Source organism: Cinclus cinclus, chromosome 19 (genome assembly GCF_963662255.1).
Source record: "Cinclus cinclus chromosome 19, bCinCin1.1, whole genome shotgun sequence".
Lineage (NCBI taxonomy): Eukaryota > Metazoa > Chordata > Aves > Passeriformes > Cinclidae > Cinclus > Cinclus cinclus.
This window is the reverse complement of record NC_085064.1, coordinates 9,788,958-9,816,877: the sequence shown is the minus strand read 5'-3', so window position 1 is coordinate 9,816,877 and position 27,920 is coordinate 9,788,958. Positions and strand designations below refer to the sequence as shown.

The 27,920-nt window shown below is 48.4% G+C and overlaps 1 protein-coding gene across 5 annotated transcripts in view; it reads left to right on the top strand.

Annotated features, from left to right (window-relative positions):
* NSMF (NMDA receptor synaptonuclear signaling and neuronal migration factor) overlaps positions 1-27,920 on the top strand; it is a 43,038-nt gene that overhangs the window by 8,672 nt on the left and 6,446 nt on the right. Inside the window, exons 3-10 of one of the 5 annotated variants that reach the window (XM_062505764.1) lie at positions 11,591-12,067; positions 16,725-16,800; positions 18,573-18,578; positions 19,074-19,142; positions 23,030-23,082; positions 24,983-25,072; positions 26,683-26,804; positions 27,650-27,733. In XM_062505764.1, coding sequence (XP_062361748.1) covers positions 11,591-12,067; positions 16,725-16,800; positions 18,573-18,578; positions 19,074-19,142; positions 23,030-23,082; positions 24,983-25,072; positions 26,683-26,804; positions 27,650-27,733 — 977 coding nt within the window. The remainder of the gene's footprint in view (positions 1-11,590; positions 12,068-16,724; positions 16,801-18,572; positions 18,579-19,073; positions 19,143-23,029; positions 23,083-24,982; positions 25,073-26,682; positions 26,805-27,649; positions 27,734-27,920) is intronic. The other 4 variants (XM_062505766.1, XM_062505765.1, XM_062505768.1 and 1 more) reach the window with 4 other exon arrangements.

The window sequence follows — 27,920 nt, the reverse complement described above, 5'->3', positions numbered from 1 at the left end:
GTGCCTTGCTTATGTCCTTGTGTGCCTGCACCTGTGGTTAAGAGCCTTAGAATAATAAGTGCATTTATTTATCTGTCATAAACAGAGAGAGATCTCGGCAGGAGGAGTTGTCCCCAAGGAGAAAAGGCAGTTTGGTGACCCAAGGCTTGGGTGGGCTGTGGGGAAGAGTTTAGTTAGGGGATAAGTGCCCTGCCATAAATTCACCCCTGCAGCTGATGTCCTTAGGAAAAGTTGCAGCTGGAAAGTCCCCACTCCACAAGCCTTCTGCTTTGGTTTGTGACTCCTAGGTTTTGCTTTCACTGGGGTATAAAAAACCAGGTGAGTTATATTCTGTTCACTGGTGTGAATCCTTGCTGGCAAAGGTGACATCTGGATTTATCCCCAGTGTTTGCTTCAACAGGGGTTAAACTGATATTTGTCTAGATGAAGCCACTACATGTGCTGGCTAATGTGTCAGTATTTTCCATGTAGATATTGTCCCCAGCAGCTTATCATGAGTTATGCTTGATGGGCAGGAGAGCTCAAGATAAACTCACCTGACTTCTAACAGGGCTGTGTCTTCTCTGTGATGAAAGAAAATATTATGCAGGCAATAAATTCATTGCAAAACCTACATAAAATCCTGTGGAATCCACAGAAAGTCCATGTGAACAAGTAGCAAATTGTTCTGTGCTGTTGAACTGTTGTGTAGGGGATAAAGTTATTAAATAGAATGTAATGTAGAGTGATATTATCATTTTAGGTAAGCTGTGTGTGTTTAAGCCTGTAAAGGAGATCCCTCTTGCTATAAGAGCAGTCACACAGTCTTTGGCAGCCAGCTGAGTCCTTTCCTTTTTTCTTGGATCTGTTCTAATGACCTTCAAGTTGTCCTTGGCTGAATTGTGCTAATGTTGTGAATGGAAAGGCTCTAAGACAATGTACTGAGGTTTCCTTGGTTTCTTTTCATGAATAACTCCAGTGACACTTTATTTGCAATACTTGACCTGAGAACAGCGTGTGGAGGTAGGAAGGGAAAGGGAAAGAAGGGCTGGGGTTTGGTGCAAACCTTTTTTTTTGTTGTTGTTCCTTCCATCGTGGCCATTTCTGCAGCTACTTCTGTCACCTGGAGTCTTTGCCAGTCCCTTTTGCAGCCCACTCACCCCAGTTTCCAACAGGGAGAAGTGTTGGCTCCTGCTCACTTTGTAGTGCCCTTGTAGTACCTGTGGGGTCATGTTGGGGCCAGGCAGAGAATAGAATCTCTGATGGAGACAAAAGGAAATTGCAGATCTGTTCAGGTGCCCGGAGCCTGGGCAGCCCTGATCAGATCCAGGGAGTAGGAGCCTCTGTGATGTGCATTTAACAAGCTGCTGTTTAACACATCCTTGGGGGGCTCCTGTTTGCTCCTGTTTGTAAGTAAGCAGAGCATGGAAAGGGAGCTGATGTGACTCCTGAATTGTGTCTCACAGCCAGGCTGCCCAGAGCAGCATTTCAGCCCTGTCTGTGCTTGTGACATCCATAAACTCTCTGGGGAAGCCTTCTCACCCACTGCCCCTTGGTGTATCAACCTTGAGATTGTTTTTGAATCCAGGAGAATTTAGTTGCCACAGGCAAGAATCGAGCAGTGAGAGACACACTTGGAAATACCACAATACTTCTGGGGTCCTTAAGTATTCACTTGGAAAGAAATAAAATTCCCTAGAAATTACTCTAAATTCTGAGGAAAGGGGGAGGTAAAAAAAGAATCGTAATTTTTAAGTCATCTTTTGAAATTCTGCAGCGTATAACTTAACACAGTCTGTAACACTTCTTTATAAATAACCCCAGTAGGAAGGTTGCTATCCAATAAAAAACACTGCAAGTAGAAAATTTGGCTCCCTTTAGTTCATCCCAGCAGCCCAATCACAGGGAAGTCACATCTTTCCTTCCTGCAGAGATTCTGTCTCAGGATCACTTGTTCAGGAGGCTTCACCTTTGGCTGGGCAGGATGCTGGAGCTGCAGCAGGAGCTGTCACCCAGTGACTCCAGGGAAACAAATGAAGGGTCTCTGCTGCAGAAGTTGAAGGCATAGCACAGGTCCAGGGTTGGAACCCAGAAGCCTGCGAGTTTTGAACTTTCTGTTTTCTGACACTGACCCCCAGAAGAACACTGCTTTGGACTTGAGGCCTTGAAGAACGCTTCCAGATTTGAGTGATGAAGTTAGAATCACAAGTGTGTAGTTAGAATAAAAGTGTGTAGTTTCGAGTAGTGAAGGATTTGGAATTTAGGATTTTTAGACTACAGTAATAGGTATGGGACAAGATGTAAGTTTTTGGGTGTTGTGTCTTTCTATCTTTTTCCTTCTTCATGCTTTCAAGTAGTAGTTTCTGGTTGAACAGTTAGTGCTACGCTACAAGTCACAGGAGTTCAGTTATCGGGTCAAAGGTATAAATAATACAGGTGTTAGTTCTTTATTGAACTGCTTAGCTTTAAAAAAGCTTTATAACTAACTAGATTTGCCTCCATTTTGCTCGCTTTTAGCTAGTAGCTAGAAGTGTTGCAGAACTCTCTGTACTTTAGATAAGATTTAATAAACAACCAAGTCCAAACACAAAAAAATGCATCTCCGTGTTTTTAATCCTGACTCTAAGTGAAAACTAAAGAAAATAAAAACAAGCACTAATTAGGTAGTGCAGCTAACAATCTAGAGGGACTGAATCGGCTCCAGCTCCTCAGAGAGCAGGCAGAGGCAATGTGAGCAGGGAGGAGCTCCCCTGCAAAGCCCGCCTGTGTCCTGTGGTTGAATTCCCACTTGCATGTGTTGGTGCCTTAGGTCCTGAACGCTCTGAGCTCCAGAGAATTGAGTCCTTGGTGCCTGTGTATGTCTGTCAGCTCAGAGCTTTCACCTTAAGTCTTGTACCTGGTGGGACAGGCCTGTTTCTGCTGTCATAACCCCAGCTGTGTACCCAGGTGCTCCTTGCACTGCCAGCAGACTGAGCTGGGATGAAGGCTCTGGCCTAAATATGACTGGAAAGAGGCAGGCCTTGGTTCAGTCCAGAAAAAAATGGTTTAAGAAGTGTTTAAAGTCACTGATGAATGCAGAGAGGGAAAAGAGGTGTGGCTTTTGAGGAGCAGGAGGGTGGTAGAGCCATCAGTGGAACAATGAAGGCATAAATGGAGGAGGGAAGGGCTGGATCCTCCTTTTTTGGAGGTAGAGCAAGAGCTAGAACCCTTCTCTCTCCCTGTGCAGGGCAATCCTCATGCAGAAAATGAGGTGGGTGTGAATCTTTGGGATGTCATTTCTTTGCTGCTTTATCTGCTGGTTCAGCTCCTCAGCAGAGAGGTGAAGCTCTGACACCCCAGGCAGCCCCAGGAGATCTATGGAGATGTGGAAGGAGATACCAAGTGTGCAGACACTGCCCCAGCTTGCTCCTTCTACTGCACTTTGTTGTCTGAGGATTGTCCATTTTAGTTGCCTTTATCTTTTTAGTCCCTTCAAGGAAAGGAAAAGATATAAAGGCTTTTGCATCCCTCATAACTTCACATGCCATGGCTGATCAAAGAGCTGCTTCTTCAGTCGTCGCTTCTATTTGTGGTGGCTGCTCTGCAGAGTTTGTGTGTTTGTGTGTGGCTGAATGTCTTGGAGAAACTGGGGAGTGCTAATGAAGAGCTGCAGAGGGATTGTAGATCAGTAGGACGGGCCAGCTGCCTCGTCCAAGGGCTGAGTTATGTGCAAGGCTTGTGTTTACCTTCTGTTTTCAGTAAAAGAGCAGTGTGTTCATGCTCTGCTTGCTTTGCTGGGGCAGGGAGTGTGGGGTTGCACAGCTGCATGAGGTAGAGAGGCTTGCAGGTGTTGCAGAGTGTACCTGGAGGGGGGAAGGGTGAGGGGGAGCGTTTGTTGGTTACAACTTCTGATTCTTCCTGATGCGAGGCCCAAGAACTTCGTGGCTCAGAAACATTGTGTGACTATTCCTATGCAACTCTCTAGTGTCTTACTCTGGAAGAGGTTTTTCCCAGGTGACTGGGGAGGTGCATTTACCTCTTTTCTTTCTCAGAGGTTATGTCAGGGATGATGATAATACAGTTTTCTTCCCTTTGTTTCCTTTTTGGAACAGAGCAGTTGCCTGATGGGGTATGAATGCAGAGGATGATGGGATTGTCCCTTCGGGATCGCTCAGATTTTTTTCCCCCTGATCTTTAAAATATTTTGAGGAATTAGAAAGAAAGGAAGAGTTGGACTTCGCTGCAGGTGACAGGATATGGATGTGTTGAGGGAGCTGGTGCCCGGGTGGTGATGCATCTCCTGCTCTCTTCCTGTCTCTATTAATTGTTGGTTTATTCATGCAGGCTGGAGGTCTGGGAAGGTTCCCACAAAGAGCGCTCTGCCGTGTTCAAAATTAATTCTGCATCCAAGGCTGTGGCCAGAGTTTTTGCTGTCTTTTGTAGCTTTCTGGTACCTGTTAATGTAGGAGTAGGTGTCCCTTAGGACAGACTTAGAAGAAAGATGCAGAAAGGGATTGAAATGTGAAAGGGAAGTGTAAAAGGGCTGCAGAGACTAAAGCATGGACAAAGTAATCACTCAGAATCTCACAAAGCTCATGGAATTTTGGGCATTCTCCAGTTTAGGTGTCAGAGGCCCCACAGTGAGATAATGCATTAGATTTTATCTCCATGTTCTAGAACTATGAGAGCAAAAGGTACCAGGGCATGGGGTAGTGACAATTGGAAAGGACAGCAAGCAGAGCCTTGGAGAAATTCCCTGCTGTCTGAGGAAGCAGGGATGCATGCTGGTGAGCTGGGGTTCAGACACAAGGATCAGGAGGGAGCTATGGGGGGTTTTTCCTGTTACCTTTTTAATCTGTTTTACTTAGTGGGCTTATTGGGAGGGTGGCTGCTGCTGCTGGAGTGGGGGCTGTAGGATGCAGCACTGGGCTGCCCACTGTGACCAGCTGCTCTGACCAAGCTGTGTGGGAAAGGCTTTGGAAACGAGAGAGGGAGAGATCAAATATATGGTGTCCTTGGTGCTGCAGAGGTGATGGGCCTTGGGCAGGAGCTGCCTAGCAGGCCTTGAGCCAAATTCTCCATGGCTCCTGCTAAACCAGCATGGCTACTGGTTTGTATCAGGACAAACCAAAGGGGGTGGTTACCTGAAACTGGAAAAACTTCTTTTTAAGCTCAAAAAAAGTAATATTTGTGTCTTTCCTTTGTTTTTTGCATGATGTTTCAGTCATCAGTGTGAGTGTATAAGGACAAAATGACTCTTATGAGCTTCCCCAAGCCAGGTGGCTGTGAGTATGTGTGGAGGGAGCAGCCAGGCACAGAAGAGCTTCCTGATGCTGCCAGAAACTGGCATGGAGTTAGAGAAACCCTTGGTGAGGCTGGGGTGCTTCAGGCTGAGTAACCTGTGAGCTGAGCTGTCTGTGCCACTAGCAAGCAAAGCTGCAGCTATGCAGTGCTCTGAGTGGGACATTCAATTTCCTGGGTTTAGACTGTGGAGCTGCCAGCCCAGCCTGCTTCAGGGTAAGCACCAGGTTGGCCTTTTTCTCTAGAGGATGTTTGTCCTGTCTTCAGGACAGACCCAGCAGTGCAGCTGGCCCTGCTGTCAGTGTATCCCTGTGCTGATGAGAGGGAGGTGGCCTTTTTGGGAAGAGCCTGTGCTCTGGAAGGAGTTGTAGGTGGCCTGAGCTCAGGACAGAGCAGGGAGGTGAAATCTCATCTCTGAGGGCTTCAGGCCGCTTCCAGCATCAGCCAGTGCAAGGATGGTGTGGGTGTATCCTGAAACTTGCTGTGGTTTATGTTGTTGGCTTAGAAAGGGAACAAAGACGTGGGTCACAGTGTTACCATGGAGATCCTGAGGCCAGTAATGGAGCTGCCACTTGCTCCTTTGGGTCGTGTCTCACAGTAGCAATTTCATCTATTCACATTAATGTTACAGGCCAGACTAAAAGGTTACTCACCCATGAGATGCCAGGTCAGTGGTATCTTGAGTTTGTTTTTGAAGCCCATTTGAGCAGGGAAGACTAATTGGAACCATTTTGTCATAGTTAAGTGACCTTCTGGTTTCTCAGAGCAGCTCCCTTGCAGAAGCAGCCTTTGCCTGTTTCCTGTGACTTTGCAAGGAAGGGTTCCCTTCTCGGGACCAGTGGGGTCAGGGTGCCCAGTGAAGTCGTGGTGGAGCTGCTTGGTCAGGCCTCAGGTAACCCATAGTGAATGCTGTGCAGATGCTTGTGCACAGCTCAAGAAAGACGAAGAGCTGCTGGAGAGAGTCCAGCAGAGGCTAGAAAGGTGGTGAGGGGGTCTGGAGCATCTCTCATATGAGGGGAGACTGCAGCAGCTGGGTCTGGTTAGTCTGGAGCAGAGAAAGCTCAGAGGGGATCTGATTAATGCACATAAATATCTCCAGGGGGTGTCAGAGGATGGTGCCAGCCTCTGTTCAATGGTTCTAGTAACAGGACAGGGAGCAATGACCATAAACTAAAACACAAGAAGTTCCACCTCAGCATGAGGAAGGGAAAAAGAGCTCTGGATCAGGTACCCAGGGAGATTGTGGAGTCTCCCTCTCTGGAGACATTCCAAACCCACCTGGACATGTTCCTGTGTCACCTGCTCCAGGTGACCCTTCCTTGGCAGGGGTTGGACTGGATGATCTCCAGAGATCCCTTCCAACCCCAGCTATTCTGTGATTCCATCTACTCACTTGGCTCTGAAGCTACTGAATGGCTGAAATGCCACTGTGACCTTTTTTTTAACTGTTGTGTCTCCCATTTTTATATCCCTGCCTCATGCTTCAATAACTTGAACAAAATTCCCATTTTTTCCCATGATTATTTCTTGATCACATTTCAGCCTTGAGCCCAACAAGGTGGGCTGTCTGTCCTGTGCCAGGGGTGATGTTGTTGGGAGAACACAGCTAGCATGGGGAGAAGTTCTGCATTACATCTCTGAGAGGGAGCAGAGGAGACCAGGACCTGCCAGCACACCTGAGGGTCAGTGACAGGCATGTGGGAGGTTTTGGAATTGAGATTGCAAGAGCAACTTCTCAGCTGTGCCGTTTGAATGGTTGTTACGGGTTTTGCAGCACCTGTCTGTTCCCCTCACTTAGGAACTCACCTGGATTCCTCCTGGTGCACTGTAAAAACATCATTAACTTCATTCCTTCATTAACTTCATGCTTCTATGAGCAGGGCCATGTACCTACACCCAGAAACTTTCCATTCATCCTCAGCAACTATGGCAGTTCTTTGAGTTAAAGTTGGAACTTAATTGTCATAAACATCAAGTCCAGAGAGTTCCAGCTGAGGAGGAACAGGGAAGAAAGAACTATCTCTCTGATTTTTTTTTATTTTTTTTTTTTGCTGAGATGACAGATGTTCTTTTAATACGTTTATTTGGATTCCCCTTTGCCACTTTGCCTGTGATGCTGGAGCAGAGGCTTTAAATCTAAGGTGCTTTAATCATCAGTTTAGCTGCTAAACACAGAAATAAATTTGGAGCTTCTCTCTGTGCCTTGTGGCTGTATTCTGCCTTGATTTATAAACTTCTCATCCCACAGGGTCACAAGGCAGTCTACAGAAGATAGGAGTTTGGCTCCACAATTGTGGATGGGCATCAGTCAGCTGGGGCTGATCCCAGTGTGTTCACTGCTCTGGAGAAATGTGGCAGTGACAGGAAAACGTGCAAGTCCTTTCTCAGTTCCCTAAGTCAGAGTGAGTACTCAAGCTTGAGTTACTTAATGAGAAAGGATGTATTGTAAGTATCTAATACTAATAAATGCCTAATTATCAGGAGCTAGATGTACTGAGAATGTGGGTTCTTTTTTTCCCCAAGACACTGCCAGTTGCCCAGCATAATTATCACTGCTGTCAGTCTTTGGTCATGCACATGCTCTGTGTTGGGCAGTGCTGCGTGGAACGTGAAGAAAGAAATGTCAGACAGAAGCAAGTGAAGCCAAAAAAGCAAAAAGACATGTGTTCAAGTACATAACAAGGCGGGGTGAGAAGTGGTTTGGCCCTCAGGACTGGATGTCAAGTACTGCTGGACTTGGCCCAGGTAGGCAGGGAAGTGATGGAAATACCACCTGGGTGTTTCTGGTACCGATGAACACATGATCTACAGATAAGCACGCTGGTCTTCTTCCCTCTGTCTTGTTGCTCAGTCCCTCATGCACAGTAAATCCATGTAGAGCAGGAATGAAGGTGAAAAGAACCTTAGGAGCCTAACTAGCTTTGCAGCTGTGTGAGATACAGGTGTTGCTGTGAAGGCAGGTGGGGGAGCAGGGTCATTCCCAGGGCAGCTCCATCCACGGCTGGAGAGGAGGGAGCTGTGCCAGGCTGCCCAGTCACGCTGGCCAGGGCTGCCATGACAGGTGGATGGAGCAGCTGGGAGTGGGAGAGGTGGCAAGAGCAATGTGAAAATGAAAAGAAGGGAGCAGCAGCTCGAGGCAAGGGTGTTAACAGCAGCCTGCTGCAGCTGAAGGCAGCTCCAGTCATTGCTGAGCTGCTGTTACTGTCCCTTGGTTCTCCTCACCCAAGTCCCTGTGGCTCAGCTCTAATCCAGCACTGATTTCTGGATCAGCCTGACTTCTTTCCTAGCAGAAGCAAACTATTAGCCCCAAATGCCATCGTGGCAACTGGTGCAGTGCTTTGGCACCTGAATCCTGTTCACTGCAAGCACAGACTAGGGTCACTGGTCACATCGTGGGGCTGCTGGTGTGTGTGACCTCCTGTACGTGAGTGCACAGACTCCTGAAATGCTGTGGATTCTGTTCTACAGGCTAATAAATCATTATGATGGATGTTTGAATCTCTTTTCCTTCCACGCTGTTTTTTTTTCTGCAGATAAATTCCTTATTAACGACTACTCTTGAATAAAGCTTCATATTCCCTTTGCATATGAAGTTGCTTCTCCAGTGTGTAATTACTGAAGGTGCTAAATTGAATGAAAATGAAGAATTATCCAATTGTTTTACAAAAAGAAAGCATATTGGTGTGCTGGCAGCCCTTTGTAGTGTAGATCATGAAAACTCCTACACAAGTACAAGTGAAAACACCTTGAGGAGGGGACAAGTAAGGTAGGAAGAAAGAATTATCCTCACATTTTGCATGCTAGATCTGGTGGATAGTTTATGTCAAATTATATCTGGTCAATCCTGCCAGGATTTCAGTAAGAAATTGCCTTACTTGGAACCAGTCATGGCCCCCTGAAATGTCTGTGAGTTTTATGGAGCTGAACAGATCTCAGTGCTTATAAAACACAGACTGGAATTGATCTCTGCTCTTGTGATCTTCAGCATTTTCAGGCATATTATGCTTTGAGGACTTCATTTTTCCATTTAGCCACAGATCCCAGGACTCAGGAATTCCTGGATCTCTGAATTCCAGAGCTGTCAGTGTGTGAGTGAAGGTGACACTCCTGTGTGTTCCCTCTGAGGAGGCTGTGCATCTTCCATAAAAGTATCAGTTTCAGGAGGAACAGGGGCAGCTGTCAGCCACGATTTTGTGGTGTCTTAAGAAATCTGTAGCGTCACTGTGCCCACACAGATTAGTAAATCTGACAAGTTGAGATGAGTACTTAGAGCTGGCCTTTGTTTTTAATTTTAAAAATGGTTTGTTTGGCACTATTAGCGAGCACAGATCTTGGCAGATCTCAAGGAGTCGTTTGGTGGTGTTTTCCCAAGGCATGCCCACTCTAGAGCACAGTTAATCCTGGAGCTGGAGGACATCTGAGCTGCTGGAGAGCAGATGCAGGGGACCTGCTACCTCTTGAAGGGTGACACATGGTTTGAGAGACTCTGGGACCTGTGACCCCTCTCTGCACTGTTCTGTGACACTGTACCCTGCAGGTGGGTACAGGCTTTGGGATGACAGCCTGTGGATCACCTTCTTCCACTGGAATGGCCCTTGTTGTCCATCAGGCTCCTCCTGGAGCAGGTGCAGACATCCACACTGACCATGAGGCAAGCAGAGCCCTGCCAGCCTTTCACATTACCTGGGCAGTATCTGGGGGACACTCCCCCACACTATGCCTGGATGTGGGTTTTTGACTTCATGTGAAGCCTGGACAGAGCATCAGCTGCAGGTTTAAAAGGCACAGCTCTTTGGTCAGGACTCCTACAGCGTCTCCTCCTGGCCAGCTGCAGGAGTTACACAGCTGCCAGCTCCAGTATCCAGAGACTGCGAGGAGACAAATGAAAGGAAACCCGACTTGTGTCAGCCTGAACAGCCCTGACAGTCACTTCTTGAACAGAGTGGCCAGAGACTGATTTATTTCCTTGTGGTGCTGGAGGAAGTTATATCTTAAGCAGAAAAATGAGACAAGGGTGACAGCCTGTACTGGTACCAGCTCAGTTCTGGTTGCACTCAGAGCAGAGAAGAGGCCCTGGGCAATGTGAGCATGTTCCCGGATGGATTTCAAATTCAAAAGCTTACTGTGTATGGCCTCAGCTTGGGAGGGCTCCTCTCAGAGGGGCACAGGAGCACTTAGTGGGCAGCAGAATTTGGCAGCAGTGAAGGTCCATGTTACTCACATTCACCACCACTCCTGTCCAGAGGTCGTTCTTCTCTTCCTCCTTCACTTCATGGCCAGTTGCAAGGTAGCTAAGCCTTCAAATTGTGGATGAGTTCTTCCAGGTCATGACTCAGTAGCTAAAGAGGTTATGTTCCTTAAATATCTACTGAAGTAAAGGCTTGGGTTTGCTTTCTGCGTCTGTTTTAACTGCTTCTGTCTGTGCTGGACACTAATGATTTCATTTTTTGGGTAGCAGTCACATAAATAATGCATTCCCTGCTGAGCCTTTTTGCCAGTCCCTGAGCTGCTTCCCATCTGAAGGGAAGTGTAAGAGGTAATTAACAGCCACTTGAAAAAGGATTAGCAGGTGGGTGGGAGCTACTGTTGGGTTCATGCATGGAATTGCCATGGAAATGCTGAGATTTCCTGGCACTTCATCCAGTGTGTGGGCTCCAAAGATAGTTGCACTCATGGGCCTCTCTCCTTTGGATCTTCCTACCCCGTGAAGGAGCGGCTGTGTTTTCTTACAGGACAGGTCCCACGGCTGAGCTGTGGCCATCTGTGAGACCAGGGCGTGCTGGGAGCAGGGTGCTGTGTTGTGCCGCAGCTGGCAGATGAAGTCTTGCTGCATTTCTTTCATGTCAAACCGCCTGGAAGAAAATCAGGAGAGGAAAAAAAAAAAAACCAAACTAACAAATCTTGTTGGTTTGCGCCTTTGCCAGTGTTCTGAAAGAACTTAATATGCCAAACATTCAGGGTCTGGCACTGGTCCTTGTCCTGCAGACTGTGACCAGCTCTGTAGCCCTTGTGTGCTGAACAGGGCTGCAGCTGAACCAGGGCTGTCATGCATGGCAGCATTTTCAGGCTGTGCAGTGAGACCTGCATTTGCTTCTAGAGTTGTTGGGTGGCCACACATGCTTAAAATATTGGGCCTCAGTGTGAGAAATATCTCTCATTTCAGTGCCTGCTCTGGAGGTTTAGAAGGTGGTGACGGGCACACTGTTTCATCTGAAACAGTTCCTGCAGGGTCCTCCTGTATCTCTCCCCTGCACAGCAGTAGCAAAGAGCCTCCTGAATTTGCCAATGTCTGCGGGGCTTTGCTTTAAGGAAAACGTGCCTTTTGTTTCAGATCACCTGCTAGCAGACTCCTACATCGGGCAGGAGGACTCCCCTGAGATGCAGCAGGTAGCCCAGAACAAGCGCAGGCTCTCGGTCATCTCGGACGGCAAATTCGAGAGGAGCTTCACCGAGGAGCAGGCAGAGAAGATGGCGAGCGAGGGCCCGAAGCCACGAGTGTACACCATCTCTGGGGAGAGGCCTATGCTGTCAGAGCACGAGAATGACAGCATGGAGCTGGTGGTGATGAGGGGGGCTGCCCACGAAGAGTGTCACCACGGCCACCACACGCACGGCGCTGGCGGCTCGCACGGCGTCCGGCACTGCAAGGCCTGGCCAGGCGGCCGCCAGGGCTCCAAGGAATGTCCCAACTGCACCAGGCTGGCTGCCCCTTCCCAGCAGTCCGTTGAGCTGGAGCAGCACCCGCCTGGCGAGGCTGGGTGGCACAGGAAAAGGCTGGAGAGGATGTACAGTGTGGATCGAGTGTCTGGTAAGTGAGTGCTGGGTGACACAGAAGGTGACACCCATCTCATCCCAGCACAGGGGTTTTGATCCTGGGCCCTTCTGGTACCGTGGGGCAAAGGATTTTCTTAGAAAGGAGTTGTCAAAGGAGGAGTTTGCGATAAGCGGAGCTCAGTTGGAGGCCAGCTCGTCCTAGCTCCTGGTCATCAGTGGCTGCTCTGGGTGGTTTTCATCATCACATGCAGCTCATTTTCTGTGGAGAAAGAGGAAGGACTGTCCTGAATCCATGCTCATCCTAGAGGCAGTTCAGAGCAGGATCCTCTCTCTGCCTCTTGCTGGGCAGGGGAAATCTTTGTTATCTGCTCTGTGGGAACCTCAGGTTAGGGTGTTCTGTACTTCAGTGTGTTCCCAAAATTCTTGTTTGCAGGGTTGGAAGCCACTCATGTAGTGCCACCTCACTTCCCACGAATACTATGAAATAACAGTGTTGGACTTTCTTCCCTCCTTTCTACCCTCCTTTCTTCCGTGCTCAGTGTTCTCAGGGAATAGGGCCTGCAATTATTCCATTCTGTTCCATTCCAAGAAAAAAGAAAAAAGATTGTCTTTAAAAACTGAACCATTAATCAAATATATGTCACAGTCTGTGTGCTTTGAATTGCAAACTGTTGTGCAGTGCTTCTTTGCCTGCGTGTGGCTGGCAAAGAGTCTGGCCTAATTTTTTTGATTTTTTTTTTTCCTGTAAACATACATCAAGGCATTTAGAGCAGAGAGTTTGGCCAGGAAAGGTCACGGTTTTCTCCTTGAAAAGAAGTCTTGGAGGCCTTGGAATTCAGTATCTATTTTCTTGAGAAGAAAATAAGGACTGTGGAGATCAAACTGTCCTGGGTTCATGATTTTCTGGTAAATATTACAGTGATGTTTACTACAGGTAAAATAATGGAAAGTTTGGGTCCTGGACCATACTTTCATGCCTAGATACCTGAAATTATACCTGAAATTATGTGGCTACATGATTATATGGCCTTAACTGAAGAACAGTAATGAAAAAATAGCTGATTGTGAAATGTGTGGAAAAACTGCTACCCTCTGAAATCCTGTGCATTAAGCAAATCCTGTTTTTAAGCATTGCTCCTCTGTTCCCTGGGACTTTTTGGGCTTCCCATCAGACACTGCACAGGCCCCATACCAGCTCCTGTGAAGAAAATGAACTTGATCCCTGCCCAAACCAGCACACGTGGATAAATCAGAATTGCACTTTGCAGGTGGGACTGAAGGAAGTTACTTGATACAGAAGCAAGGGAAAGCTCCTCATCGTTAATGGAAGGGTTTAACTTCTCATAGCTGGAGCTGTCTTTGCTGGAAAACTTGTGCTGGCAATTCCTGCAGGGAGATGCTGATACTGAGCCTTGGAGGGGCCAGTCATCAGTGTGGAGTGGAGATTCATCTTTCTGAAAATGTGTCAGAGTAGTTACTTAAATGGGAACAAAGTGGCCAGTGCAGGACCTGTGGGTGCCCCCATAGGCATTCCAGGTTTCAGCAGCTCCCCTGGGTGCTCTCTCAAGCCTCTGGGTCCTGACACATGTGGTTGCACAGGCAGGGCTATGTCCCCAAGCCCAAATTCCATCCCAGCACAGGCACTATGGAAGGAGAGTTCCTTCAGCTTGGTCTTCTTTGCACTCTCTGTCCAAGTGCTGCCACTCAGAGATAACCCCAGAACTGAATAGCACAAGTGCCACAGGTTGCAGGAATTCCCTGGCATGTCCTTCCTGCCTGGCTAGCAGGGAGAAGGGAGCAGAGAGGAGTGGAGGCAGGACAGGCTGATTTCCCCAGGGGTTCACCTGACAGTGCTGCTTCTCTTTGCATTTACATGACGAGTTGCTGCTGCAAACCAGCACTTAATGGCAACCGGGCCCCATTGGCATTGCTGAATCTGGATTTTGATGCTGAGTTTCTGATTCCTGATACCACTCCAGGGAAGCACAAGCTATGCTCTCCTGGGCTGCTCCCAGCATCTAATACAGACACATCCACTCCTGGACAGAGGTGCTTGGATTTGGGTGGAGTGGGGACTGGCTGGAGATGCTGGATGTGGTGGTGGTGGTGGTGTGCACCTTCAGTCTTACCAGGCCCCTGGCTCCTTCACTGTTGCCTCACAGTTGGTGGTGACAAGAAAGGAGAACAATCTGCTCTGCCTGGCCAGAAAGGATGTGCTGCCTGCTCTCAGCAGCAGCAATCTTACTGAATTGTACACGGACAAAGACCCTGTAACTAATTAAAGTTACAAAGTGCTATGTTTATTCACCAGAGGGCGGCATGGGAGTCGTCTCCCAAAGAACAAGGTCCTTTGCCCTCTGTTAATTTCCCAAGATCTTACATTCCATACATATGCATAACTCCAGCACCTCCCATCCCCATTTGATATTTAAATGAGGCTGTTAGTTCTTCACGTGTGCACCATTCTTCTCTTGAATTGGGTCGGTGGTCTCAAATTGGGTCAGTGGTCTCAAAGGATGAAGTCAGGAGAGTCTTCATCAGGTCTTGGTGACCCTCTGGCATGATCCAAGGCCCCCTGCTTCGTGATGAATTGATACACAGTCCAGGTGCTGGCCATTGTTCTTGCTGGTTTCAGTCTGTTCTTATAACGGTTCACTTACTCCACTTTCTTCTATAAGCAAGCTCATAACAGCAAACAGTAAAACAATTAGCTCTAGCTTAAGCATCTAATAATAATTTACCTACCATTTGCCTACCTAACTTACATCCTGATCAATATAAGTTGCTTTTAACCCTTAGCTAAAATCTTAACTCTTTAAAATCATGATTCATTACCTGTAATCTGAATTTTAATTTGGTGAGTGAGCTCTGGAGCTGAGCTGTACTGCCCAGTCCCCACCTGCGAGCTCCTCTGCTGATGTTCTACCCTCTGAAGGGTCCCAAATCCTTTATTCTGTGTTGAGTGCTGTGTGGAGAGCAGGGATATTTTTCCTAAGTTAACTCCAGTCTATAAGAAAAGGAAAGAAAGCTCCTAGCAATGGTGCAGCAAAGCTTCCTAAGGATATTGGCTGTTGTTCATAAGTTCTGCTTTGAACCAAAGCCTGTGGCTTAAAAGCTGTAAATCATGTTAAGAGATTGTCAGTCCTTTGAGATGAGTAGTCCCTGAGAAGCCTGTACAAAATTGTTAGCTAAAAAGGAATTTGTGCAACTTCTCTTTCGCCACTTCTGTGGGTTGGAGGCTTCAAACAAGTAAGTCATTCACAGTCTGAGTTATTCTGCTTTGCTTCTGTCTCTATTTTGGAGGAGAGCAGACTTTGGGACTGCATCAGAAGTCTTTAGCACACTGGAATGCAGTTTCACTTAACATATATTTCCTTGGAGTTCATTTAAACAAGACTTGATGTAAACTGTGAGCTGAGAAGGAGTGTCTGGTACAGCTTTCTATAGATTTCTTGGAAGCTGCACTTCAGAGGAAGGCTCCCCAGGTGCAGTTAGCATTTTTTGCATCTGTTAATGGCAGCCACTTTCTGTACTTTCAGGGAATAATCTATAGGATATGATGATCTGTACAAAACATTTGGTAAGATAGTTTGTCTGTAGTAATTATGCCTGCAGTGTGCATGTGGAATTTGACTGGGCTTGGGCCAGCAAAAGGGAATTAAAAAATACCTTGACAATGCCAGAATATATAACATTATCAGATCTGAAGACTTGAATGACTGAGGCAAGACAATCAGCAACATGGAGCAAGGCATTAGGCAAGGGAGCCACGAATTCGGTGTGAAGCAAGATGAAAAATCAGGGAGCCCCCAACCCTAGGAATCCAGTCCACTGAGATCTCACAAATGTTGTGGCAGTGGATTTCAATACCCCTCTGATTCCCTGCCTGCCTGACTCCAGCCTGAGAGTTGTCTGCAGGAGCTGCTGCTTGGGCAGGTTCTTCCTCCTGGTCACCACACACTTGATTGGTGACTTATTTTGCTTTTTGTCTTAGTGGTCATTCAGTGAAGGTGATGCAGTGTTCTAATGCCCTGGAATTAGGGAAAAAAAAACAAAACACAATGGGTTTGGGCAGAGCAGTTTACAAAGAGAGGTGCCTAAATCAGCTCAGTTACCTGCAAGTTGTGGAGCTGATGGGTGGTTTGACTTCCAAACCATGGGAACTCCTGAAGGCCAAGTCACCAGGAGCAGGTGTGAGAGGGGCTTTCTGAAACTTCAGTGACAGAAAAAGAGAGGATATTTCAGGCTTACTGTTCTGAGTGGAAGGTAAATTCTTTTCATCTTCTACTGGGCTGAAAGAAATGGAGGAATGGGACAGTTCAAATCAATGGTATAAAGGAAAAGGCAGAGACAGGAAAATGCTTTTAATAAAAAATGTTTCTTTTCCCCGTTTTTTTTTCCTAGTTCAAATGTCAGTTCTGTAATTCCTGGATTATTCTAATCTCCAATGCTTAAGACAGAGTTTTTATGCTTCACTTAGTATCCTGATAGACGGGCTTAGCACGAATTTACAGAACCCTCAGTGCAGTGTGCATTTGTATGAGGAGGATGAGACTTAAACTGCTCTTCAGTCAGGGCAGGATGCTGAAGGACAGTCCTGAGAGAAAGAACTTGGGAAGGAAATGTGGCTGTCTGAAGGATGTCTGTGCTTGCTGGGTGCTCAGGCTTTGCTCTTTCTCTGTCTCTTGCAGATGATGTCCCCATAAGAACCTGGTTCCCAAAAGAGAACCTCTTCAGTTTTCACACTGCTACTACAACTATGCAAGCGTAAGTGAAACCACTGCTGTGGCTTTTGTTCTGTATTTCAGAGTCAAGACATGCTCAAAGCTGAGAGCCTGGAGCAGGAGTTGTGTTTGGCATCATTGTTGAGAGATGAGAATGAAAGAAACTTGTCTCTTGTTAATTTTCTTTCCCATTTACTAGTTCTTTCCTACTGCTCTCATTTGTTTGGTTTTGCCTTCTTTAAATCCTTGGGCTACCTTGCTCTTCTCTGCTTCCCTGATTTTGTCTGTGGCACTGTGGCCTGGCTGCCACTGCAGAGCAAGGGTCCTGTCGATCACCAGCTGAGATCCTCCACCAACTGCTTCTGCTGCACACACCTCTCAAGGAAAGGTTATTCCAGGCTTGCCCTGCATCCCTCACTCCAAGAGAGGTGCTTTCCTCTGGGATAAGATGTAGCCCTGCAGTTCTGTGCCGGTCTGCGCATGTGAAAAAATGACAGTAAAATCCCTGCAAAGTATGAAGGGCTGTGAGTTGGGAGGAACCTTTCCCTCCACACTCCATGCAGGTTTTGGTGCCCCTGAGTCCTGTGTTTTGGGAGGAGGCAGCTCTCAGGGGGCTGAGGAGAGTAAGGGAAGCCTTGTTGTCTGCAGGTTGTACCCAGCTTGCCAGGGAGTGCTTCCTTCCTGCTTTCAAGTATTTCCTACCTGACTGGAAAACCAAGGCAAGCAGTGAGGGAAACAAGATGCTGTTCTGCTTTCCAAGGCCCTTCCTCAGCCTTGTCACATTTTCCCCATGTGTTTCTTACAATGTTTGAGACACCCTCAGCTCTCTGGCTCTCTCTGTTTTCTTGTCTAATCTGGTGTCCTTTTTGTACTCTTTGTACTCTGACATTTCTTCTTTCCCTTGAACTTTTCCCTCCCCAAATCCTGAAAAGAGGCTGATTATTTCTCTTGGGATAACCCAGACTGGATCAGACCTGGAAGGATTCATGCAGGGAGGGCTGGATCTGGAGTTGAGGAATGGGGTAGCTGCATCCCCCAGAAAAAAAAAAAATCTAAAAAATATTGGCTGATAACGGTCAATGGTATTTCACAGTTGTGATCTGACCCACAAACCGTGTGCAAAATCAGCACACTTGACACAGCCTTTGCTGTCTGTGTTTTCTGGGCAGATTTGTTGCAGAGTGATGGCCCATGGCTGGGTTTACAAGGCTTGAAGGCCAGTGTGGGGTTGGTTTGGGGAATGGTGCCCTGAGGGAACCCTCGAGGAGTACAACTCCCCTGGTTGATGTGGCTCCTTAGTTAACATTTCTGGAGCTTCTGTGCTGCCTCTAGAAGTGGCACAGAAACACCTCCAGAAGTTCAGGGCACCTCCCCAAAGTGCTGGGGTGGTTCCCCAGGTGCCTTGGCCTCTGCTCCAGTGTTTCCATCCTGCTGTGCCTGCTCCCTTCATGGACCAGGCAGCGTGGGCCAGCTTTAGCAGTGTTTATTGTGGTGGGAGCAGCTCTCCCTGCTCCAGGAGCTCATGATGCTGCAGCCTCACAGGCCACACTCAGCTCTTGTACATCTGCACATTCTCTGGGTCCACGTGGAGCTCAGTTTGCATCCAAGCCACATGTCAGCCCTGCCCCAGGGAGGATTGACCTCAGTCAAGGAGGAGTCTCACCACTGAGAAATGTTAATTTAAAAAGCAATTTCCTTCCACCTAACAAGAAATATTCCTTCTGAAGTGAGAATTCCCTCAGAATGCTGGCTGGGGCTGAGCACTAATAAATACCTCTTCTCTCTCTTTTCCCCTGCATTGCCTGGAATCTCTAGCATCTCGTAAGTATAATCTAAAGTTTTTTATTTCTTTGTCTGTTGGTGTCCTGGACAAACTCTCCTATCCTGTCCATCATATTCACTCGTGCTTTCCCTGTGCTAGGGGCTGTCTGTCAGCTGGCAGAAGGTTAGGTGGCTACACCTGCTAGGCCTACATGGATCCCACCAAACCATCCTCATCCTCCAAGTGCAGCCCTCAGTTGCTGGCACGCTTTGTCCCTCTGGATGCTGGTGTGCAGAGAGGGTTTGGCTGCAGCTCCTAGGTCCATTCTGCAGAGCAGGGATGGTGGTTGCTCCTTTGGGTCATGTTCTGATGTTTGAGGAGCAGCCCTAGGGTGTGAGGAGCTGTGGTTTGAGTGCCCTGAGTCACACAAGGTGCTGCCCAGCCCCCTGGGCAGCTCAACGTCTGTTGTCTGCCAAGAGCTTCCCTCTGTGTGTCCCTTGTCCTGTCCACTTCCAAGCTGTGGACTTGGTTAATGGCTTGAAATGGTTTCCCAGGGCGTTCAGGGGCTACGCAGAGAGGAAGAGACGGAAACGAGAGAATGATTCTGCAGCTCTTATCCAGAGGTAGGGCCCCTTCCCCCGAGCTGTGACTGCTGTTGCATGGGCCCTTGGGGTCAGTACTGAACCCTGCTGGCGTTGACCGTGGCTGTCCCTGTCTCTGTGCTGTCCTGGGGACGCTGGCAGTGGCTCTGCTGGAGCTCTGGAGGTGAATGGTGCTCAGGAGAGCTGATGTCCATCTTCTTTAAAAAACACTGTCAAGGTGCTTTTAGCATTCCACATGATCTGTGCCTCAGGCAGAAAAATACATACTTTAAAAATGAAAGATGCAATTTCCACATTCCAACTTGGAATTCCAGATCATCACAGAATGGTTTGGATTGGAAGACACCTAAAATATGATCTAGTCCCAGCTCCCCTGCCACTGGCAGGAATTTGTTTGAGGTTCCATGAATGCTGTACGTACCATTGCTGCATCTACAAATGCACCTCAAGAATCTAAGGCCTAGGCAAAATTGACATCTCTAGTGACCAGAAGTCTAATTTTTAGGTCTTTTTTTTTCAATAGTAGAAGGAAAATAAAAGTGGATGGGGACTGAGCCCTTGTCCAGGTATTACAGAAGGGCCTGGTTTCCTTCTGCAGGCTTCCTATGGTACATCACTTACTCACAGTAGGAATCAGAACTGGTTTGGTTTTTTAAATGTGCCAAGATTTGTGGCAGCCTACTAAAAAGGATAACACAGCATCTGTGATCTGTGTCATTGGTTTAAAACTGCCATGATCACTTCAGCACTATTCAATACCAAGTGGGAGAAAAACATCAGGTTTTCCTAACTGAGAAATTGTCAGGCAATATCTTTTTTTAGCAACTTCAGAGTGTTGAGGTTTTTTTCAACAATAACAAAGAGAAATAAAACTCCAAACTAAAGACACTCTAAACAAATAGACAGTGTATCTTTAAAAAGAGATTTCTCAGAATTGGTTAGGCAGAGGCAAGTCCTGGTTAGAAAATGGCTTGTGAGTACAGGAGCAGTTGTGTCCTTTGGTGGGGCTGTGTAGCCAGGAGAGAGGACAGAGTCACCTGAGCCATGTCCAGCGTGTCCCTTCTCCTGCTGTGCACCTGGGCTGGGCAGGGCAGGCAGCCTGGCTGTGCCTGTGTGTTCCAGAGAGGAGGTGGGACAGCACTGGGGGGCGCTCTGGCTGCAGGGATTGCTGGCAGAGCTCAACTCTCTCTTGCAGGGAGCAAGGAGAACCCCAGTGTGGGTTTGGGTGTTCGTTGTGCAGCCCTTTGTGGGTGTTTCAGGGTTCAGCTGTTCTCACACAGCCCCTTCAGTGCTGAGTCCTGGTGTCCAGGGAGGTTCGATTGTGTGGTGTGGCCATGGGGATGCTACCTGTGGAGTGAGGGCTGCCCAGAGCTTTGCCCACTGCAGGAGCAGCCAGAGAGGGGAGTGTGAGAGGTGCTGCCAGGAATTTGGGTAGTGAAAAGACTTCTGGGCAGAGTGTGGTGACCCACTGCAGGCAGGGAGTGGGACTGCAGTGTCTTGGATCCTCTGTGGCTGGGCTGGATACCCTGGAGGGATACCTGGACTGGATACCCTGGAGGTGCCATGGGCCATGCAGACCATGAATCACACTGGAGAAGAACTATTCAGAAAGGGAGTGATAAGGAGATTTCATTGCAGAAACCTGAGGGATTGTGGTTTGTGTCATGATATGGATGAAGGGATCTTGCAAGGGATCAAATGCCACAGGGTTCCTGGGTGCAGTTGCAGGAGCCAGGCAGGCAAGCTGGGCAGGTTTAGGGAGCCCCACTGCTCACAGAGCTGGTTGCAGCTCTCCCAGGGCCAGTCCTGTCATGCTGATATGCAGGCACAGAGGAGCCTGAGGAGCCAGGCACCTGCAAGAAGTCATCAGAAGGATCTCTATGTTCACAGCATGGCCACATTAGGAGGCAGACCCAGACTTGCACTATTTTTCCAAAGTGCTGTTTTTTCTAGAAGAAAAGAGATGGAGCTAAAGGTCTTTGTCCCATTCTATGAGTATTTAGTGCAGTGGTTAACATTGAACATCTGGATTCTCCTCAGCAGTGATTAGGAGACAGAATTTATGTCTCTCATGGGAGAGCCCAAGCTGTCCAGGCAGCTGGGAGCAACCTTCTTCCATGGCAAAAGCTGCTTTATCCCTCTTCCCCTAGGGTCTGAAGAAAACTCTTCTGTGGAGAGGACAGCTGGGCATTGAACAGAAAAGTGGGTTTTATTCCAAAATGCCAAAAGCCCAAAGGATGTGACAGTGGACTTGGGCAGTTAATATTGATGCTCAGTGTCTGGTATTATCTCAGGCTCACAACAGACCATAAAGATTTCCCTATAACGAAAGTTTAAGACTTTTTTTTTGTGTGTGTGTTTAAAGAACAGCCCCAGTTCCCTTAAAAAGCTGTATTTATTCAGATTCTAATCTAATGCACTGTAAGACCCCAAAAGGCTTTGTACAAAGAGCCAGGCCAGGGATGCGTCTAAAGGGGCACTTGTCTGATCCACAGCAGTGAATCTCCATGTACCCAAGTAGAGACAAAATAAATCTTTGGAAAACATTAATAGCCCAAGCAATAGACAGAAGTTTGGCATGGAATAATGCTGTTCCCAGCTGCTGGTTTTGCTTCTTGCTGAGTTTGGAAGCCTAATAGCAACAAGGGATCCCAGGCCAAAGAGGGGAAGCGCTCTCCCATGAAGACTGGGTTTGTGTGGATCTCCTGGACAGGAGCAGATGTATCCCAGTTTCTCTGAACAACTTCTTGTCAGTACTGGAACTGTCTTTTGGTCGATTCAGTTTGCTAAAGCATCTGCATGGTTGTGCCATGTCCTTACTCATCCCACTTACCTGTGTGTGAGCCAGACTACTTGTGACTTACCCCTTTCACCAGCTGTGGTGTCTGTTGCCTGGTGTTTGCCCTGTGTCTTGGGGGACACAAGGAATCCGGGGAGGCTCTCCCACTCCAGGGGCTCTCTGTCATCTTGGGGCTGCACTGGGGGGTGAAGCCACAGTCACTAAATAGGATTCATGGAGAGATGATGCTGCTCTTGATGCTGATACTCCCTATCTCTTCTGGTGTCCTGTTTGTTCTGTCCTGTTGCTGCCTCGTGAGTGATGAGAAACTAAGAGACACTGGTCCCTTGCACTTGGAGGGGCTGGACAGAGTCCCTTTGTCATGGCCTCTCAGGAGTGGCCAGTACATTCTGTTTCACACAGACCTGACTCTGGGGTGTAGCTGCTCCAGGGCTTTCACCTGGAGCTGTGTGCTCTGCAGCCCCTCTGGACCTGCCAGTGAGGCCAGGGCAGGGCAGCACACAGGGAGAGCAGGCCCGTGGGGACAGACAGCATCACTGAACTCTGCTGTGCAAAGAGGGAGAACCTGCTTTGGTCCTCCCCAGCTCTGCCTGGAGAGCAGCATGGGCTGCATGATTACCAACAGCACAGGAGGAGTTTTAGGAGCTGCTGTGTTTGGGAACGAGCACAGCCATGAGTGTGGTGTGTGCAGAGCCTGAGCACCCCATGTTCCTGCTGGAAAGAGGGGAGCAGTTACTGCTCTTTACCAGGAAAAGATGGAACACTGCCATCACAGGCAGTGGGTGTCCTCAGCAAGTACAACACAGGTAAAGCTTAACCAGAGGAAAAGGAAAGCTGCCATGAGCAGGGGCCTGCCCTGTGGATGGGACCCCATTTGCCCTGTACCACCAGCCCAGGAAGCTCAGAACTGCCCCACTCAACAAACATCACCATCCCCAGCTCTAAATCACTGCAGGCTGGGGACCTGGTCTCTAGCTTTGGAATGCCCCGAAGGAAATATGCCATCATCCCCATTTTATTTCCTTCCTAGCTGTTTTCACAGTCCTTCTGGGCCCAGGTGTTACTTCATGTCACCTCTCTCAAAGGTTGTGTTTGGCCTTTCTTTCAGGAATTTTCGGAAGCACCTCCGCATGGTGGGGAGCCGAAGGGTTAAAGCACAAAGTAAGTGAGCACATGGAAGTGTGGCTGTGAGGAGCTGGCTTCGTGGTGTTTGTGGGAATTCTGGTTTGTCACATTCAAATGTGTTTTGAAAGGACCTGGCTTTGGGCTGGAGAGAGGATTTGACCTGTTGGTGCCATTTTACCCTACAAACTAGGCCAGATGGTTGCAGGTGTCTAGGACATGTGGTGCCTGCAGCAGCCTGGAGGCTGTTCCCAAGGACCCTCTGCTGTGGCTGTGGGACGTGCCTGTTGCAAGGCACGGAAGGAAAGCTGCAGCATCTTTGTCCCCTGTGTGGATTTTGGTGATCACTGGTGTGGAGGCCAGTGAGGAAAACCCAAGCTGGGAGTCCAGCAGAGCAGCCTCTCTTTTGCAGCTGTGACCAGCTGTGGTTCCATGTGTTACACAGACTGCTGGCTGTCCCCTCCTCCCCAGTCCCATGGCCATCTCCACAGCAGGGCCTGGGGGAGAGTTACCTGATGGGAACTGAGATGATGGTGGAAGGAAGAAGGAAGAGCATCAAAGAAGAGATTGGAGCAAGGGGCAAATCAGGGAATGTTATGCCTCACTGGGGATGGAATCACCTCTTAGGCCTACCAAGTGGCAGTTCCCTTTCCCTGGGGAAGGCAATAATCCTCCAAAACTTGGTTGGGCAACTCCCTTAGTGCTGTGAAAGTGGTGTAACCTGCTCCTGGGAGCTGAGGATTGCTCCAGAAGAGAAAACATCTTGTTCTCCCCATCCCCTGGCCAGGCATCATGTACAGAATGCCCACAGCAAAGCACTGCTGAGTTCAGTTCTTTCCTTTCTCATAGGCTGTGGGAAGTGATCAGCAAAGAGCTTTGTCCTTTCCCGAGTGTTCATTGGCATCTGAGTTAGCACTGCCTGACATGGACAGGGCTCACCTCCGTGAAACTCAGGTGTGCCTCTGCCTCGGGAGCTCTTGGGTCATGCTTTCAAAGCTTGCTTTCTGTGCACAGTAGCCAAGTGACTGGGTTTAACTGAAAGCTGAAGCTGGAGATCACCTGAAGAACAGAAGATGTGGTTTGTCTCCCCAGACAGACACCCACTATGGCCACACTTCAGCAGGGAACAGGCTGCTCTTGTGGTGCTGATCTGCAGTGAATTCCTGTGCTGCTGTTACTCAGTTCCCTGCTGCACACTCTGTCTGCCACCAGAAATAGGTTTTAGTGTCCATAAGTGGCTGTTAATCTCGGCATAATGGCTCTCACATGGGCTTGCCAAGCCAGACATGGTGGTTGCCAGTTCCCAGGAATTCTCCTGCGGTGTAGCAGTCTGAGCCAAGCTCCCTGGATTCTGCTTGGGAAATGCTGCTGCAAACAATACAGCACTCCTTGGGAGGAAAAAAAAGCCATGAGTAGTGCTCACAAGAGTGCAGGCAAGCAGAGGCTGAACGATTTCCTCTTTTGCTACAAGATGTAGAAAGCATGAGCTTTCCAGAGACATCCCCTCCCTGCTGTTTGGTTCAACTCTGACTGGGATGCCAGTAGAACATGAAGGGAGAACTGACTGAAGAGCTACAGTGTTCTGAGCATGCAGGTGTCGTTAGCTGTGCAGTGCATGTTCCTGTGAGGCCTTGGAGTCTGAGTACTTACACTGGGATGCTGGACTGGCCTTGGTTAAAATGAGGTTTGAGCTATGTGCATTTAAGGAGAGACCATCAAGTGTTGTCCTTTTTTCTGTGTTCCATTTCCCATCCTGTGCACAAGTTGGGCACTTTGTCTCTGCTGTGTGGAAAGGACTCAAGTTTGGCAAGTGGAAGGACCAGCCCAGGGGAGTCTGGGATGTGTGGCTTTGGTGGCAATCTGCTGGATGATTTGTTTGCTGGCAGCAGCAGAGGTGCTTTGGGATCTGTTAATGTCGTGCTCTGGTTTTATCCTTTAGCATTTGCCGAACGGCGTGAGAGGAGCTTCAGCAGGTCCTGGAGTGACCCGACTCCCATCAAAGCTGATCCCTTCCATGACTCTCGAGAAAGTGAGTTCTGAGTCCTCTGAGCTTCCTGCTGTGGGCAAACCCTCCAGCACAGCAGTTGCTGACTGGAGTCCCACTGGAGTAACTCCTCTGTGCCCTTCTGTCCTGTCTGTGATCCTTTTTTAGTTTCTGAGATCGGAGCAGGTAACGCTCCAGGTGTATGTACCTGTTCATCTGTGTGTACCTGTATTTATTTGTAGAGCACCACTCATCCAGCCTCAGGTTATTGTGCAATTGCCAAAGGGTACCCAGTGGTACAGCTCTCTTACAGCCCTCTGTTCCCATCATCCCTTATCCTCTTAGCACCAAAACAACCTCTCTGGAAGCTCACCAGTCCAAGACTACCTTTACCATAGTGGGGCTGACATGGCTTCCCATGCAGAAGCCCCTTCTGAGCTCTTTCCTAGCCTGGAATAGCTCAAGACCACAGCTGTTGAGATGGAGCTTTGATTTCCTGCACAGGTGATAGCTTGGGGCAATCTGATCTTCATTTGAGCTGCCAGGAATCCCTCTGGGAATCCCCAGTAATGCTGCCATGTTCTGCTTGAGGGGTCTGAGATGCTGTTGTGTTCATTTACAGGAAGGATTACCAGCATCTTCCCTCTGTATTCTTATAGAGTGGCTGTTTTACACAGATTTCATTGCAAGCCTTTAGGCAGGAGCTAGGTGGATATGAGTTTGCCCATGTTGAAGTGAATTTCACTAATGAAATGACCTGATCTACCAGGTAAGCACGAGATCTGGCCCTGCTAGGTGTAGAAGACCCAGGTTGCAAGGGAGGTGTATGAAAGGCCAGGTTCAAAATGTGACCCTGTTGGTTGGCAGTCTGACTCCTCCCTGCTCCCTCAGCTGCCCGGAGGCGGATGGAAAAGCCATGGAAAAGCCTTGGAAAAGCCGTGGTTCACAGGCTCCAGGCACTGCCCAGCGACACTCGGACATCCCCAAAGGCACAAACAGTGGCACCTCAGTTCTCTTTCCTCAGTCCAGCAACCATCTCTGTTTTTAACCTTTAATGGTCAATTATATTCCTTCCAGATGTTTTTTTTCCCCAGGAGCATTGAAGGCAAACAGGTAAGGTCAATTTGAAGAACAAGTTCAAGTCTACTGTTGCAATATGACTGTGTTTGTTGCAGCTGTCCTCACTCATGCTCTAAGACTTCTCTGCCAGGATCAGTCTGACCAACAAGGCAGATTTTCTTTTTAATCCCTCAAAAGATGTAGTCAGAGCAGTAATTACTACAAGGAGACCAGCTTTGAAGTCTTTGGACTTTTGCTTATCAGCCTGGCAGTGCTGAAGTGTAGAGTCTGTCTGTGTTCTGTCTCCTTCCCCATTTCTGGAGTGACAGGGTGACTGTTGTGACTTAGCATTTGAAAACCAAGCTTGGTGACTGCGAGAGTGATGAAGTTCCGTGGCACGTGGTGTGAGCTCTCTGTGCACTCTTCATTTGTTACGTGTTTGTCTGTTTGAAGACACCAGCCCCAGAGTGGTGTCTGTCACTCTGTGGGTGACAAGAGGGCACGAGTGTCGTGGCACCTCTTGTGAGGAAGCTGCCAAGGCAGGGTGGAGTGGGGAAGGCTGTTCTGCCCTTGTAATGCTTCCTGTGTTCTGGCAGGCCATGACCTTCAGGATTCCTGTGGGACTCTGGATGGTGACTTTGACTTGAACTGGGAAGCAGAAAAGGAACTTGAAGCCATGGCATGTGACGGAGAAGACTTTATTCCACCAAAAATAATGGTGAGAGTTTCCAGCATATGCTCTGCCTGTCCTTTCAGTGCTGCTAAGTTCAGGATCTTCATGGAAAGTCTGTTGTATTGGCACTGCCTGAGGTGTCTGTGAGGGTCACTCAGAGCTGAACCACGACATGACATGGGTTCAGATCTGTTATTGCTGGGGGTCATGTGTTGAAAGAAAACTAGGAGGGATCTGTAGTCCAAATCAGAGCAGGACTGACACCAATACAGAACCAAGTCAGCCTAAGGTTTGTTAACCCTGAAAATAGAGAGCTGAGCACCACTGCCAGCTCTGCTCCCACAGCGAGGAACTGAGGGGCCTGGAATCACAACAGAGCTCTGGTGCTGCTGGAGCCAGCTAAGGCTTCAGGCAGAGTTGTTATGCACTGTGTGACACCTGCAGGCCTGTGCCTGGTGCAGTGCCAGCCCTTGGCTGGACCCTGTGCAGGTCACACCAGACACTGAACACTCCCTACAGCCAAAAGGAGGTTTTGCAGGAGTGATCCTTGCTGGGATACAGCCATCCATGGCAGTGCATGAGCTGCTTCATCCTCTGTGCACCCCAGTCTCCCCTTTCCAGACTGTTCTGGGCCCAGTGCATCCTGAGGGCAGAGCTATATGCTCATGTGTTGGGGTTCAAGGAGATGGTGACACTCAGGGGCATTTGGCAGGCCTGGGCATGCTCTGGGTTAGGAACTTTCCATTGGGATGTGGATAGACTGTGTTAGCTGCTACCTTGAGTAACACCTGAGAACAGCTGAACAGGGCACTGTTTTATGGCCTTTGTGCTTGTGTCCAGACTCTACTGCCTTCTCCTCATGCTGTTGCACCTTTTTTCCCCCTTTGCAGCTCATTTCTTCCAAGGTGCCCAAAGCAGAGTATGTCCCAACAATTATTCGCAGGGACGACCCCTCCATCATCCCCATCCTCTATGTAAGTAAATCAGTTCTGCTGTGGATGAGAACAGAAGTCATACAGAGACTTTATTTCCCTAGTTCCTGTTAGGGTGACTCCAAAATGCTGATGTGATTTGGAAAAGCTGTCAGGAAGGAGCTTGTAGGTGTCCTGAACCCAGCTTTGGGGTCTGGGGTAGCTTTGTGGGGGCTCAGGTCTAGGTAGA